General features: G+C 40.7%; 1 protein-coding gene across 3 annotated transcripts in view; it reads right to left on the reverse strand.

Annotated features, from left to right (window-relative positions):
* Positions 1-17,794, reverse strand: part of UNC5D (unc-5 netrin receptor D) — a gene marked incomplete at its 5' end in the record, with an annotated part of 611,405 nt that overhangs the window by 108,188 nt on the left and 485,423 nt on the right. For 2 of the 3 annotated variants that reach the window (XM_081220827.1, XM_081220828.1), the window contains 3 exons: positions 3,914-4,078; positions 5,850-6,017; positions 6,861-7,041. In XM_081220827.1, the coding sequence (XP_081076953.1) occupies positions 3,914-4,078; positions 5,850-6,017; positions 6,861-7,041 (514 nt within the window). The remainder of the gene's footprint in view (positions 1-3,913; positions 4,079-5,849; positions 6,018-6,860; positions 7,042-17,794) is intronic. The other variant, XM_081220829.1, reaches the window with a different exon arrangement.

The raw sequence follows: 17,794 nt of genomic DNA on the forward strand, positions 1-17,794 counted from the left end.
ATACCATATGCTAACACATACATATAGAATCGAAGGGAAAAAAAATGTCATGAAGAACCTAGGGGTAAGATAGGAATAAAGACACAGACATACTAGAGAATGGACTTGAGGATATGGGGAGGGGGAAGGGTAAGCTGTGACAAAGTGAGAGAGTGGCATGGACATATATACACTGACAGACATCTTATTATGCGTATTACAGAGGCAAAGAATGCTAGAAAAACCCATGCTTAAGTAGAAAGGGGAATAGGGGAACAAATAGATTAAACAGAAAGGAAAGGCTTACACAGCATTTTAAACTCATGGGGGGATTTAACAGAGCTCTCAACCTTCAGTGCTGAACATATTATAAACCTCACTGTTTCCCTATCCGTCTTATTTCCACTATTGGAAAATGTAAACAATATCCACTAAACTGCACGTGTGAGACTAAAACCACACATGGCCAATGTCCACAGGAGGGTTCCATTCAGTACTTAAAGCAATTTCCTGAACCTCGGCTTGACTGGCTCTAAGGAAAGAACTATGCTTTGGAACTTCCCAAGTACATATGCGTTTGTGATGGTTAATTTTATGTGCCAACCCAACTGGGCCATGAGGTGCCCAAATATTTGGTCAGACATTAGTCTGTGAGGGTGTTTTCAGATGAGACCAACATTGAAATTGACAGGCCGAGAAAAGCAGATTGCCCTCCATAATGTGGGTGGGTCACATCTAATCAGCTGAAGTCCTGATCCTCTCTAAGTAAGAGAGACTTCTCCTGTCTGAAAGCCTCTGAACTGGGCCATTGGCTCTTCCTGGTTCTATAGCAGCCTGCCAGCCTTTGGACTTGAACTGAAACATTGGTTCTGCAGATTCTGGACTTGCCAGCCTCTATAATAACACGAACCAATTTCTCATAATAAATCTCTTTACATATGTATGTATGTATGTATGTACGTATGTTTATAGCCTGTATCTTATATACGTACCCTATGGGTTCTGTTTCTCTGGAGAACCCTGATGAACACAATACCTCAGATTTTAAAATTGGGATCTAGACTGGTCACTATCCTCTTAATGCTGGTAATTCCTTTTAGCCCTAAACATAACTCTTACTCAACTAAAAAATAACTATATATTGCAATACAAGTGCAAATGAATAATATTTACATATTTGATAACAATTCTTTCTCACATTAGGAGCTAACCGTTGTCTGTCTTCAATCAGTAACTCTAAGACTAAGTGTCAGTCAACCAAGGTTGAAGCTTGACATTCATAGAATTCTCCCCAAGCCCAAGTTCAGTTGGTGGTTGTTAGGAAAGGTTATTACTATGGTTATCTAAAATTCAACCAGTACTTTCTTATTTCTAATATTTCAAAAGTATCTAATGATCATCTAAACTATAATCAGTAGCCACATAGTTATACTGTCAACAGCTTTTTAGAAGATATATGAGATTAGAGTCCTAATCAATGGAAAAATAAGTTAAAAAACATGTTAAAAATAGTCATACCTTAAAGGTATATTTCAGATAACTCTGGTGGTAGTCAAGGGTGGCCTACCCAGAGACACATTTCCTTAAACTTCTTGCTAATGAGTTTGTGTTGTTTCCTTACATTTGAAAAGACTGGAATAGACACTTCATCAAAAAACATAGATGAATGACCAATAAACAAATGAAAATTTGCTCAATATCGTTAGCCATTATGGAAATTAAAATTAAAATCACAAATCTACTTACTCATTAGAATGACTTACTTTAAAAAGACCAATACCAAGTGTTGGCAAAGATGTGGAACAATTAGAACAGTCACATCTTAGTGGTAAAAATTTAAATGATTACAGCTACTGTGGAAAGTTTCTTATAAAGTTAAATATCTAATTATGATATGACCCACCAATCCCACTTCTAGATATTTACCCAAAAGAAACGAAAATACATGTCCACACAAAGATCTGTACACAAGGGTTCATAGCAGCTTTGTTCATGGTAGCCCCCAAATGGTAACAACCCTATGTCCGTCAGCTCATGAAAGGATAAACAAATTGTGGTAGATCCATAAAATGGAGTACTACTTAAGAATAAGAAAGAACTAATTACTGATAGAGGTAACAGCATGGAGGAACGTCAAAAGCATTATGTCAAGTGAAAGAAAGTAGAAGGTGGTTGGGGTAGGAGGAAAGGACTGACTGCAAAAGAGCATGAGGAGACTTTTGGGATTAATGGAAATGTTCTCTGTCTTATTTGTGATGGTGTATACAACCGTACATGTTTGTCAAAATTCATCCAACTGCACAATTAAAATGGGTGGGCTGTATCATATGTAAATTAGACATCAATAAAGCTGATTTAAAAAAAATGTTTCCTTACATTTAGGAAGGGGACGGAATGTATTTATTCGAGAGCAGGCCCTTTCATCACTGAGACTGGTGGGTAAGTTCCCTATAATTACAGACCCTTGTACTGTATCTGACACATGCAGGCTACTCAGTACTAGTACCAGCAAACAAGGGAACTATGGGCTATGAGAAAGTGCTTCTTTCAATGTTTCAATGTATTAACCATTTAGACTTGAAAATACTACTGTTTGTAGAGGCTTGCTTTCAAGCATAGCTAGTCATATTGATACAGAAAAATAAATGCAACTTAGATGTTTCCTGCATACCATAATCTTCCCAAATAAAAAGGACATGTATTCCTGAAAAGATGACAAACTACTGAACTACACTGTTTCTTTTTTGCTGGATATTTTCCAAGAAGGCAACCTGGTTCTAGAGAATAGGTATGCCCTGAATCTCCTGTTTTTGAAGGATCTAAGAAAAATCAATACACCTTAGCACATCTGAGTGGGCAAGTAGAGAAGGAATTGATATTTACTGAGCACCTATTCTGTTCCATGAAATATTCAAATACATTATTTTATCACTGAGCACAATAACCAAAAATAGGTACTTTTTTGGTACTTACAGTCAGAGAAGTTAAGCAGCTAAATGACTTGCCCAAGATCACAAAGCTAGTAAAGGACAGCACCAAATTAAAACCAATCTCTATGTGGCTCTATTTGACCCTCCCATACTTTCATACCCAGGCAGACCGTCCCTTGAAGATGGCTGTAATGTAATCTCAAGAATAAAGCAAAGGCTTGGGAGTTCTGAAATGAGCATTCTATTTCCTGCCTTGCCAGACCAATTTGATACAAAACCCACCCACCTCCTCAGTGCCATATTTTCCCCCCCATTTGTAAGGTAACAGTCACAACATATCCCTTTGTCCCAGAACCATGGTCTCTGAGGATCATGAAACACTTTATAGTGCTGTAAAATTCCTGGGAGAAATACAAGCATATGGTGATCCGTATCAGAATTTCACAAACCTAAAAATGCTGGCCCCTAAAAGAAAAGACTTGCTAAGCTCAAAAGTCTAACTCATTTTCTTTCATCATGTAACTTCAAATCATATCCAGTTACGTCCATCATAAATATACACATCTGTGGAACTGACAGTGATAACGATGTTTAAAATGACCCCATCTCAGGGCTTCCCTGGTGGCGCAGTGGTTGAGAGTCCGCCTGGACTGGTTCGTGCCCCCGTCCGGGAGGATCCCACATGCCACGGAGCGGCTGGGCCCGTGAGCCATGGGCGCTGAGCCTGCGCGTCTGGAGCCTGTGCTCCACAATGGAAGAGGCCACAGCAGTGAGAGGCCCACGTACCACACACAAAAAATAAATAAAATAAAAAATAAAAAAAAATTTTAAATGACCCCATCTCTACTAAACATCTCTTTGTCTACTTTTCGACACTTTTCACCCATATTCTCTTTGCTCTGGGAGATTTTGTTTTCTGTGAACTTATTTCACCGAATTAAGGGTCATGGCATTTCTTTTCCTATGCTGGACAGACACAGAAGATGTGCAACAGAAGGTGTTACCTAGGATGCAGAGACCATCTGTGCAGTTCTCGGATTCTTGGCTTAGGCCTTCGCAGAATTTGCCCCCGTTTCTTGGGGCCGGGGCTGTGCACTCTCGGATCCGCAGATGCTCGCACTCCGGGCTGCAGACTGACCACTCACCCCACACCTCCCAGCTCCCGTCCACTTCAAAGGAAAACAGAGGGAACCATCGTTAGAATGAATCTGGCAGCTGTCGGGAGACTCACCCCAGGGCCACTGTTGTTCTTAGAGCTGGATTTTAAACCGTCACCACCACCACAAAACAAAATAATATATGTGTTTATCTTCTCTCTGTGGTTTCTTTCCTAAAGAGACAGGCTAACAAAAGCAGTGGCGTAATTCTCTTGCTATTTCAGGATGTGACTAATTTACTGAATTTGGGCAAATATTTGAATTACCCGTGCCCTTGGGTTAGCTAATAATGTTATTATCCATTCTTTCCCCATCTTTCATGCCCAAATGCATCTTAGATGGACAGATACACTATGTGCAGGAACCACTGGTAATCACCACTTCCTTGTGGGTTGATAGTTTAGAACAGAGAGTAGAATAAATGCTCTTCAAGTCCTAAAAGCCCCTCAATAATAAAAAGTTAAACCCATATATACTGACAGTATTAAACTAAAACAGGTCAGCCAAACCCCAAGATGCCAAGACTTACACAAATAGAATTTCTTGGGTCGTGCATTGCTGCTGTATGTAGAAACGAACAAACTGAATCTAATTCCCCTAGAAAACCACCCTAGAGATTATGGCAGCTGTTGGAGACAAGTGTCCCACTATCTCCCAGGAATAGGCCAACCATACTTATGTGGGTTACTGAAGACACTGCCATTTTTAATCTAGAGCAGCTAGTCAAGAGCAGGGTAAAATACAAATACTGAACTTGAAGCAAAATGTCTGAGTCCTTATCTTGGTTCTGTCAACTTCTTGGTGGAACAACCCTAAGCAAGCACTTAGCCTGACTTCACTATTTCTGTCAACTGGGGGTCATAAAAATCACAACACAGAGCTAAGTGACATTACATGTATACATGTATCTTGCACAGTACCTGGCACATAGTAAGCACTCAATAAATGTATATTGAATACAAATTCAAAACAAAGCTCCAAGCATATGCTGCTGGTGAGAGCCTGGCCTTAGCTCTGAGTGGAACTAGACTCGCAATTTTAAAGACACGAGTCTCTGGTCCAGTGTCCTTGGAGCTAATGTTTGATCATGCATGTGAGACCCAGGATCAATTCATTTCTCAGTGGGAGGATATGCTTTTCATTCAGAAAGTCATCTTCCATCTCGGCTACTCCTCATTGTATAAATTGGGTGAGAGCCAATAAGATGAGCAAAAGAACTCATAAAAGCCATATTTGGTAAATGAAGCCTCTCTCTATTCAGAGAGGAAGGCAAGCAGACCCCAAATTTGAAATGGAAACTGCTGTGTTACAATCTCTGCCAATTATATTGCCAATAAATACAAAGGTAGAACTGATGAGGTTAGTTGACTGGTGACTGATGATAAAAGGTCAAGGATTTGGTACCTGTTTTGTGCTCACAGACAACTCACTTAATCCCTATTATACAGATGAATGCTACAACATGGCAGAACCCAAGGAGAGAAGGGGATGGCTTAGCCCAGTCAAACACTGGTAGTATAAAAATACGTCAAAACATTTGGCTTATTGATGGTGAGTGTCTAGGGTCATCTGAGTATTAAGAAAAAATTATGCCCCCAAACAGAGGTATTTCACCCATGTTCTTGCTATTACAATGAGTTCCACATTAGCACTTTGGACAAAGGCTCCACTTGAAGAACTTGGAAGATGGTAACTTTGGAAAGGAAGGTTCTACTGAAAGCTTCACACCAGCTCAATAATGTTGGTGGATCCGAAGGGAAAAGGGAATCTACATATATCTCACCAGGACAAAGAGAAGTGCAGGTTATTTTCTGCACTGACATTCCCTCACAAAAGGCTCCACCATTGAGAGGAGCTGGGTTGGTGCAGGTCCGGGAACGTTTCTGCCATCCTCTACCACAGCGAACATTGCAGGCTGACCACTCTGTCCAGGAAGACCAGCCTCCATTCACTGAGAGAGAAAAACGGGGAGGGGAGAAAAAAAAAGGAAAGAGGTATTTACTGATTGCCTACTATGTGCAAGCCACTTGCCAGGTGTTGTGAGTTGAGTACCAAGAGACTGGCGGGGACCCTCACCGGCTGCCCCATCGTGAGGCAACAGTGGGGCTGATCTAGTCTCCACCCCTCAGTCTACTCTTCTGACACAGGAGGGATGCAGAGAATTTGCATTGCAAGGAAATGATGAACCACAGGAAGAACTCATCAACATATCTCTAAAGCACTTGAAAATCCAGAGTATGAGAAGAAAATATCAGCATTTGAATTTCTATTAACTTTAAGTGCTTCAAAAATAAATCCCAGGGCTCTTCTATTGTGGAAGGGAGTGCCTTTACTTCAATAGCTGGGAATTGCATTTATACAATACCTGAGATATTCAGCAAATAGTCATGTTTGTTTTTGGTGGATTTCATATGCCAGGAGAGGAGGTGCCGACCGCAGGTCTGGGGAAGATGGGGGTGTGGGTGTTGGGTTTGCGAAGAGTGGGAAGCAGAAGTTGCCCACCTCCTTTCGTTTCAAATATAAACACAATGGAAGAAAACAAACAACTTTTTAAATTATTTTGAAAAGAGATCCAAAATGTCACTGACTATCTCCAGAAGTCCAATTCTGGATGAAAGAGAAACAGGCATCTGCCTTCACCTGTCAAAGGGGTGAGGCAGGAGAGAACGCTATAATGGATAACCCCCAAAGTCCTTTCCGTTCTAAACACTGAAAGATTTAATGAAATGCACCCCCCTCTACCTCTCTGCTTCCTGTCCTATCTATCCATTCCTGGCCTTTGGGCTGGTCTTACCATAAACCACCACCGTGGCTGACAGGCTCCTCCTCTTGGCTACGATGTTGGCCGCCATGCATGTATAATTTCCGGAGTCCGAGAGCCGCGCCTGCCGGATGATGAGGTTGTGGTCTGCCCTGGTGTCAATGTTCTCATCTTGTTCAGAGTCAATGGGCTCCTCGTTTTTCAGCCATTCCACCTATCAGGAGACAGCAATGTTTATAAGTCATTAAAAAAAAAAAAAAGAACTTTCCTGGAGTTGGAAGATGAGCAGTTAGGGCATATGGGAGAGAGCTGTACCTAACATACAGAGTAGCAACAATGATTTTTAAAAATCTTTATTCCATATCCCATCCTTTTTGGTATACTCAGGACATGAACACTCAAGCTAATAAACTGGAGGCCGGAAAAGAACCTAAATATCCTATTGACTTTGACCTATTTTCTGAAAATGCAGTGGGAGAGAGGAAAGACTGTAATTAGGTCATTTCATTATATTTCATTGTGTTACAACTCTGACGACGATGATGATGATATTTTAATAACTGGCCCAAAATGGAGCTCAGAAAAATCAACACATATATGTAGAATTTGTAATTGGTGCAGAGAGGATATTATGTTGTCAGACAGGGTTTGAAGTCAATATGTTTCCATTTAAACACATTTTAATAAAGGTGCGATGATGTCTAAAGGCCAATGTAACACAGATTTGGGTAATCATAGGCACATAAATGAAACTCAGATCTCAATATTCCCTGGTTTTGGGGATATGTTTCTTTGGTGATCACTTATGTTACTACTTCAGTGATTCAGCAGACATTTAGGTTGGATCAGGCACCCCAGACATCTAAGCCTCAGTCTCCCTTCCAAAGGAGCTCACTTTTTACATCCTCTGAGCATAGGCTAGTCCATCTTTGGTTTGTTTTCTCTAGCTTGCTCCTACAGAACCTATTTCCCTCCTTCCATCTCCACCCTAATCCTATCCTTGGTCCAAAGTTCTCTTTCCTTGGACACCTGAGGAAGACCCAGATGAGACCTTCTGCTCCCTGGATCCTCATCCTCCCCACAGCTGGGGTGCACCATCCCTACATCTCTTATTTCATCAAGCAGACCAGTCTTCCCAGACCTAACTGCGTTCCTTCCCCATTTTGTCCTTTGCTTCCACATCTAAACAATGTCTCCACTCTCTCATGACATCTTGGTAGCACCAGATGCAGCTCTTGTTTGACAATAACCATTTAGCTCTAGTTATCAGTATGTGTTATACACAGGAATTTAACAGACACATCAAAACGGTAATTCAGGGCTTCCCTGGTGGCGCAGTGGTTGAGAGTCCGCCTGCCGATGCAGGGGACACGGGTTCGTGCCCCGGTCCAGGAAGATCCCACATGCCGCGGAGCGGCTGGGCCCGTGAGCCATGGCCACTGAGCCTGCGCGTCTGGAGCCTGTGCTCCGCAGCGGGAGAGGCCACAACAGTGAGAGGCCCACGTACCGCAAAACAAAACCAAAAAAAACCCCCCAAAATGGTAATTCAACACAAAAAGCAACAGCAATGACTACAACAAAAAGACACCACATGGAAGCACACGCATCTGGGTTCTTTTCACCATACCTTCCCTGCCCACCACTAGGATAGATAATTGAAAGTTGGCTTTAGTTAGCTCATTTCATGTTTATATCTAAAGAATTCTAATTTATTGCCAATAATCAAGTAACGTCTGTTAGACAGCAATTTGGTCTAATAAATATTTTTGGCTTCTATAAAAAGGGATTTATTGGGGACTTCCCTGGTGGTGTAGTGGTTAAGAATCTGCCTGCGAATGCAGGAGACACAGGTTCGAGCCCTAGTCCGGGGAGATCCCACATGCTGCGGAGCAACTAAGCCCGTGTGCCACAACTCCTGAGCCTGCGCTCTAGAGGCCGCGAGCCACAACTACTGAGCCTGCATGCCGCAACTACTGAAGCCCGTGAGCCTAGAGCCCATGATCTACAACAAGAGAAGCCACTGCAATGAGAAGCCCACACACCACAACGAAGAGTAGCCCCTGCTTGCCACAGCTAGAGAAAGCCTGCATGCAGCAATGAAGACTGAACACAGCCAAAAATAAATTAAAAAAAATTTTTTTAAAGAGATTTATAAGAAGAAAACCTATAACGATCTTTCAATATTTATCCCAAGTACCATCCCATTAATGAGAGTATAGAATACTAAAAGTCATCAGCCATCCAAAATCTAACCTAGATGAGGTCGATTTTTAGCAGAGAAAATGATGCCAAAATAGCCAAAAGAGATCTGAGAATTGCTTTAAAACATGAAGAAGAGCTGAAAAAGCAACATGGTACAGGACCGCGAAGTAAGGAAGCAAGCCTGACTACCAACCCCAGGAGTTCCTCAAGGCATCACCATGTGCCAGCCTGGTGGTTTAAGAACTAATGATGACCCAGAGCCCAAAAACACTGCTCTGTTTAACAAAGCAGGACAGTGGAGCCAATTTTAAAACACATCCGACCACCAGCCCATGACAAAATATCCTTCACTCCCCACTAACATTGCATATTTTCCAACCATTCATTCATTCATCTGACAAATATTCCAACCTTTACTGAACACTGGAGGTCGTCCTGAGAGTTGAGTAAAGTGAGATAGAAAAAACCAGCATAGCCTCTTCTTTCATGGATCTTACTTTTAATGGACAAGATGGAAACAAAGAAGTTAAATCCACATCACCACCAGAAAATAAGAGCTGTCACCAGTATGTGGGATGAAACACTGTAAAGCCAATAGGATTCGATTTTTTTTTTTTTTTTTTGCGGTATGCGGGCCTCTCACTGTTGTGGCCTCTCCCGTTGCAGAGCACAGGCTCCGGACGCGCTGGCTCAGCGGCCATGGCTCACGGGCCCAGCTGCTCCGCGGCATGTGGGATCTTCCCGGACTGGGGCACGAACCCGTGTCCCCTGCATCGGCAGGTGGACTCTCAACCACTGCGCCACCAGGGAAGCCCAGGATTGGATTTTTAAAACCACCATCACTGTTGTGTCACTGGAAAGAACAAATTGGTCAGCGTAAAGTAAGTCTGAGAGTCTGAGGAGCTTTGGTTCCACTCCACTCTCCTCCTGGTCCAGAAATTCGGAGTGTAAATTGCCTGACTTTCTGATTATTAATTTCCCATCCTTGTTACTTCTAGCACCTACAAAGCCGTTCTCTCCTGTCTCCACCTGAAGTCACCTTCTTATTCCATACTTTCCCCCAAAACAGCTGGTCAGGAAGTCGGGAAAGTCTGGCCATGGTCCATAAGTAAATAATTCCTAGTGAGGAAATAACCAGAAAGAGCCCTGGGGGCAGTGACCCTGGAAACAGAAAAGGAGTCCCAGCACCTGGAAATCAAAGAAAGCTTTCCTAAACAAATCTTGGCCCAGAGAAAATTAAAGCCACAATCATCAAGTAGAGGTCTGGTTTCAAATTGAAAACTTATATAAAAATACATCATACACAAAATTAAGTGGGCAACAAACTAGGAAGATATTTGCCAGAAATTTGATATATAAAACAATAATAATATGATGATCTGAGGGATACTGATCTGAATCACTCAAGCTCTCATATCAGTTGATGATAAAATGCCATCCAAGATAAGAACAGAAAAAAACACATGCTAATTAAACAATTGAATAAATATTCTATACCACTAATAAAAAAATTCAACAACAATATAATGACATTTTTCCTACCCAAAGAGCAAAGATTAAAATTACACAAGCATACACAGACACACACATACATATAGTTTTTTTTTTTTTTTTTTGCTGAACTTACAGAGCATGGGGCATTTCTGTTATTGCTGTTCTACGATTATCTCCTTTCTAGGACGACACTAATAGCCTCTTAACTACCTGGTCTGTCTGGTGCTTCCATTCCTGCCTCTACAATTGATTCTCCACAAAGGGATCAGGTAATACCACTTTCTGGGTCCAAATCCTTCAACAGCCTTGAACCCCACTAAGAACAAAACTGCAAATCCTTACCATGGCTAACAAAGCCCATCTTGGTCTGGCCCAGAGTTAATTCCCCATCTTAGATTCCCTAAGTAACCTCTGCACAGTCTACTCCAGCCCTACTGGACTCCTTCCTGTTCAAGAAAACTCAAAGCCAGTTCCAACATCAGGACCTTAACACCTGCTGATCCCTCCACCCAGAAGGCCTTTCCTGCAAGTATCCTACGGTTCAACCCTCTTTTCATTCAGGTCTCTAATCAAATATTTCCTCCTTAGAGAGGTCTTGCCAAACAATCCTTTCTAGTATAGCAAGGCCCCTTCACTCCCGGTGTCCTGCTTTAATTTTCTTCCTAATATTATCTCCATCTAATAGGCTTAAAGATAGTAAAAGCCTTCTGTTCTTGTAATTGTGATCCCAGGAATTTACCAAAGGAAATTATTAGGGCTACAAACAAGGATTTAAACAAAATAAACTAGTTTTTTGTAGCAAAAAAGAATGAAAGAAAAAAAAAGTATGCCAAAGCTACAGGCCAAGTAACAGACCTTTGTTTAAATAAATGATTCAGTAATAAAATATTATATAGCACTAAAAGTCTTGATTTCAACTAGTGAAAACACTGAAAATGCTCATAATATATGGAAGAGTCAAAATGCAAAAGTATGCTCATTGTTATCATAAATTTGTAAAAGCAACAAAAAAAAGAAATCACAAACATACATACACTTAAAAAATGGTTGGAAGAAAATGCAATATGTTTGCAGAGGTTTTTAAGAGAAGACTTGGAGTAACTGTTGTTTTTCTTCTTGGTGGTTAATTGTGGAACATTCAAGGAAAAAGTATTTAGTAATCTGAAAAAAAATCACTTTAGCTTAAAAAAAACTCCTTCACTTATGTAGCACAGTGGTATTCAAATTTATATTTAACCATAGACTGTTTCCTCAGTTTAAAGCTTATGTGATCATAGGATATATACGATATGTATCATATGATATCGCTTATATATGGAATGTAAAAAAATGATACAAATGAACTTATATACAAAGCAGAAATAGACCTACAGACATAGAAAACAGACTTATGTTTACCAAAGGGGAAAGGGTGGGAGAGCAATAAATTAGGAGTTTGGGATTAACACATACACACTACTATATATAAAATAGATAACTAACAAGGACCTACTGTATAGCACAGGGAACTCTACTCAATAGTTTGTAATAATCTGTAAGGGAAAAGAATCTAAAAAAGAATATATATATATATATCTGAATCACTTTGCTGTATACCTGAAACTAACACATTATAAATCAACTATACTTCAATGAATAAATTAAATAAATAAATAAAAATGAAGCTTTTCAGAAAGCCCCAAGTGAAAAACAGATAAATAAGGAAAGCTCTTACAACAGGTGCAGAAGTGAGGGTATTGGAGTCACAAAAATGAGGGGCCCTAAGCTGCAATGGCCCACACCCAGGGCCACTGTCTGTAAAATTCCAGGAAAGGTAATTCACATCCTTCTTCCCTGTCTATGTCTATCATGCCCAATGGAGATGTTCAGCGAACGTGTACCATCATATAAGCTGACCCTGCCATACAATCTACCGCCACCCACCTACATGTGTACTATGAACACATACAATGGTCTGCTACTTGGTCTCCCCAGATCATAGCTTGAAAACCATCAACACAGGATGAATGAGGTATCCCAGGTACATACACATTCTGGTCTACTTGGTGTTCACGCTGTCATGGCTCAGGTCCATCAACCCAATTATGTCTATAAACAATCGGCACATTAGGAGACACCTAACTGCGGGGCTGTTTTTTATTTGTAAACTAATAGTTTATCCATTTAACTGATGGCAGGATCTTTATGAGAAAATCAGTTTGGTATTTTCTGGGCTTATAAAAGTGACAAATTGCTCTTCGATTTATGCTTTTGTCACTTAGAGAAATGTTAAAACACTTTTGATGAGCTAAGTGCTCCTAATGTAGAATAGTTTAATAAATAATAGAAAAAAAGCATTCCTACAGCAGCAGTTGCAAACTAGAATGTTCCTGGGGGCCAGGGAGGTAACGTAAACTACTGAAGCGGAGCTAGGGGCAAACATCCAGGTGCGTTGCTTGCATGCTAAAGACAAGGGGCTATTCTTCATGCCCACGAAGGAATGAGCTCATGCTCATTTTTCTTAAAAAATGTTATTTTCTTTCTCCTTTTGTTTCCCCACTTTAGACAGAGACAAGAGTATTTTTAAAAATTAATGATAGTGTAATGAAAAATGACCGTGAACTCATTTTTGCTTTAAAATTTCTGTTGCTTTTAATGTATCACAGTGGTCTTCACATTTACGGAGTATGTAACTTCAATATCAGGATGTACGGGGACCTGGTGCTGATAATGACAAAAATGTAGATTCCATGGTTTGTGCAAATAAATATGCAGCCACCAGTTGGGTTCACACTACTGTGACCAGTTAACCAGATCCTTCCATCTTTCTTGAGAAGCCACAGCTGTGTATTTTCATGTACTATTTCTTGATTCTAACATGATGGCTCATATATTACAAAATATATTGTGAGGGTCAAACAAAACATATCCATGAACTCCCTTCTTCTCCAAATACTACAACACAACAGCTTTCTGGCCCTTTGTGAATGTTATCACAAAGAGGAGCTCAATGTCCTTCACTGAAGTTAATTCCTTTCGGTAAGTCCACTTCCCCCATCATCCTAGAATGTTCCGGTTCATAGGTATCAGGGCCCATTCTCAATGCTTTCTCATGTCAAGCACCTAAGAATTTTTGAACTTATATACAGTATCCTACAAGTATCATAAGGGCATGAATACTGAGTTCAGAAATCATTTTATAAGAGGTTGTCAACACTGGAAAGCCCCCATTAAGCTCTTAACAAAAGCAATTCACATTTTCAAATTAGCATTATGGGATCCATACAGTGATCACCTGAGGCTAAGGGACATTTTTTTTTTTAATCACTGATCCAAATGACCTCATACTAACAGGTCATCTCTTTGACAGAGAGGCTTAACTTTCTGGAATGTCATGGGAGGCATTCACGCCCTGAGAGGAAAAGAATTCTTCATGTGGTTTCTACTTATTTAGCTTAGATGGATAATCCCAGTTAGGAGTGTGGGAAGTAACCAGCTACTTAGAGGTAATGAGCTAATGGATTTTCAGGATGCATGAGTTCATTAGCATAGTGTTATGTGCAGATGGTCTGCAATTTGTAGATTTTTCCAGTTTATAAACAAATCTGGAAAAGCAGACCATCAAAGACAATTAGATTTCATGCCCAACAGCAGGTTCCTGCTCAGTCATTCTGGTTGGCTGGGGACAGAAGGTATGTAATTGACAACCCTGTAGATTTCCTCAACAATAGGCAGCATGGTGTAATTGGATGGGAGGCAGCCTCCTTTGGAAGAGCGATGCTTCATGGGAGATCATCTTATCTGAGACATGGGTTACATTTGAAAATCTCTGCATGAGTCCTGACATTTCGCTTCTTCTGACCTTTTGTCAAAGACATCCTGTGCAGGTATACACGTAAACTCTACACCTAAAGGTTTATTTCCATCAGACAGCATGTCAGGTTCTAATGCTCCTGTTCTTGTTCTTAATAATCCATAAGAGCATGAGAAGGTGAGTGCTGTCATTAATCATTTAGGAATGTAAAAGCTAGAGGAGAAAGAGAAAGCCACTTTAATAGGCCAGCTCTCTTCCCATGCAGGATCCCAAGCCTGTGGTCTTTTGAATTCTAGATAATATCAAGCTGGAACTCTCTCTCTCCTCTGTATCCCACAGAAAATGCTAATGGGGGCCATTTGTTGGTATCATCTACCAAGTGTTCTCATCTCCCCCACCCCCAATTCCAGTCCTCTTGGGATTTGCTAGATGAAATATAAAACTGAGTTGCTCATATATATTAAAGATGTAACCTCAGATTTCCGACTTTAGAAGCTTTTCAATTCATCTACTCATTGCTTGGGGTCATTTTCTTCTTGCACAACTCAGTGGCAAGCTCCTTAAGAACAAAAACAGTATTTTAAAATGTTCCTATATCTTGAACAGAACCTTCTTCTGAGGATATGCAATGGCACCTGTTGAATAAATTTTTTAGCCCAAATGGATATACCTGCAAGGTTAGAGACTGGTGTGATATACATACACACATACAATACAACTTCAAACTGCATTTTAGGGGTTGGACCAAGGGAGGGGATATTATTCTTTGCTTTAAATTCCAGGATTAAGCATAGATATGATCTAGAAGAGAGACATTTTTAGCGTGGTTGTTCTTAACTATAATCTGGGAACCACTAATATTTCATAATGGCTAAACAGGGTCTCATGTTGAATTTCATGTATTTGCTCAAGATACGCGCTATGTAAGAGTAATAAATGCTTTTTCTCCTCACTACAACTAAGAATGCCTTGGGAAGGCAACCTTGTCTGATAGGACAGGGTGGAGGGACAGGGCTACACTAGGGTGTACGAGAGAGGTCGAGCCAGGGAAACACTGGAAAGTCACCATTCACAACATGGTCGTTCCCTACATAACCTCTCGGACATTTCTGTAAAGTTACCACCTTACCAAATAACAAGTGTGATTGGATTTCTGTGGGAAAACAAGAGAAGGCTGTGGCATGCATTCTAGCTGTTGGGGGCTAACCAGAGATGGTACACAAGGACACAGGGGTGGGGAGGAGGGGACCAGGCAGAAGTAAAGATGGGGCTCCACAGGACCCTGGAGAAGCCCCTGACTTCCACACCCTAGGACATTAGTCTAACCAATGTTTCTTATTTATTTAAAGTCACATCATGAAATTTGATCAAATGAGTATTTCCCAGCCTAAAAAATGAGACCTAGCATTTCTTGTGTACTATGTGTCAAGTACTCTTTTAAACACTGTACATCTGTTAATTAATTTTACTCTTAAAATGTCCCTATGAGGTCGACACCATTTTCATCACTCCCATTTTGCAAATAAAAAAACAAAGATATTAAGTACTTTGCCCAAAGTCATATATTATATATAGTTAACGGTAGAGCCAGAATTTGAATCCAAGTTTCAACTCCAAGTCTTGTTTTTTTTTTTTTTTTTTTGGCCAAACTTCACGGCATGTGGGATCTTAGTTTCCTGACCAGCGATGGAGCCCGCACCCCCTGCATTGGAAGCGCAGAGTCTTAACCACTGGACCGCCCGGGAAGACACTCCAAGTCTTGCTTTTAACCAGTGTTTAGTCAACCATATCATTTGACAGATTTGGGTGGAATGACCCTGTGCAATTTGCAAAATTACATTAAACATAATTTTGAAAACGTATTTGGGGATTTTACAATCATTCCTAAGGATGGGGTGCAAAAAATATCTTGACAAAAGCAACATTGTTGAAAAAGTATATTGTCTCCCAGAGGGTTGATTTAAAGGCCAGCTCTCATTTGAATGCACACATTTTGGTTATATTATATTAGCATGTCAGGATGTTCAGAATGTGACCAGAACTATTTTAACATCAAAAAATTATTCAAACTTAATATTTGTCCCTGTGTAGCTCATTAGAAGTTATGGTAGCCCTCACCAAGTTATCTGGTGTTTGATTTTGCTTTTAAGCAATGGGCAGAAATGAATGGAACAAGTAGTCCAAGAAATCTTTGTGATGACAGCCTGCAGTCTTAAAATACTCAAGAAGGCCAATTGTATCTAAGTCTATTGGGTGACTTACAGGAAATCATTTGCCTTCCTGAGAAAAGGGATAGGTATTTCTGGCCTTTTACCTGGTTGGGCACGGATGTGATTGTGAAGCTAGGGCAGGCATCTTGTGACCACGAAGAAAAGGCAAAGGAACCCACAGAGATACTGACCACTGTCTTTACAGTCTCAGATGAACACATTGTTATACAATACTTTATCTCATTTGATCCTCACAAGAACCACAAGGCAGGCAAAGAAAATCTCATCCTTCCCATTTTACAGATTACATGATTCACCGAACGCAACGTACTTGGAAAATGGTAGAACTAGAACTGGTAGCGTTCAAATCATTTTCCTGCCATAAAACATCAGCCATGGGCTTCCCTGGTGGCGCAGTGGTTGAGAGTCCGCCTGCCGATGCAGGGGACATGGGTTCGTGCCCTGGTCTGGGAGGATCCCACATGCCGCGGAGTGGCTGGGCCCGTGAGCCATGGTCACTGAGCCTGCGCGTCCGGAGCCTGTGCTCCGCCGCGGGAGAGGCCACGACAGTGAGAGGCCCGCGTACCAACAACAACAACAACAACAACAAAAACATCAGCCATTTTCTTGTCTCTTATTGACCACATGAAAGGCCGCTCCTTCATATTTCCCATGATTTGGCTCGGCATTCTAAAGTAAGTCTTAACTGGGGCTTAACTTTTTCAATAGAGTGACATGCCTCTACTCAGAACGGAGCAAATTACCTTCTCATGTTAGTTTAGGCCATCACTTGTTTTGCTACTTTCAGATTAGATGTCATCTGTCCTCTCCGCTCTCCTTGATAATATTTCCTTCAAGTTATTTATAACAGTACTCTCATGTTTCTCCTTTTGTCTTCCTTTTCTTTCCAGACTGGGTAGATTGACTTTAAAGCCACCTATACTGCAGTTGCTGACATTTAGCTCCACTTATCTGATTATGCATCACAAAAGGAAGCAGAAATTCAGCTTAATTGTGAAGCCACAGCTGCAGAACCAGGCAAACTAGAGAAACCTAATGATCACAGACAGAATCACACTCACCGATGCTGAATAAAATGACAGACAGGAGTTCCTTTGTAGAAGGCTGAATTCCGATTATGGAACTTTATGTTCTGAATTGTATACCTCTTGTCAGATCAGTGTTGTCCTTTAACTTCCCCATTTCCGTTATGAAAGTCAGGTGCAGCCTCATTTTTTTTTTTTTTTTAATTCATTTTGACAGGTAAA

Source organism: Mesoplodon bidens (genome assembly GCF_964165515.1).
Source record: "Mesoplodon bidens genome assembly, chromosome: 20".
Classification (NCBI taxonomy): domain Eukaryota; kingdom Metazoa; phylum Chordata; class Mammalia; order Artiodactyla; family Ziphiidae; genus Mesoplodon; species Mesoplodon bidens.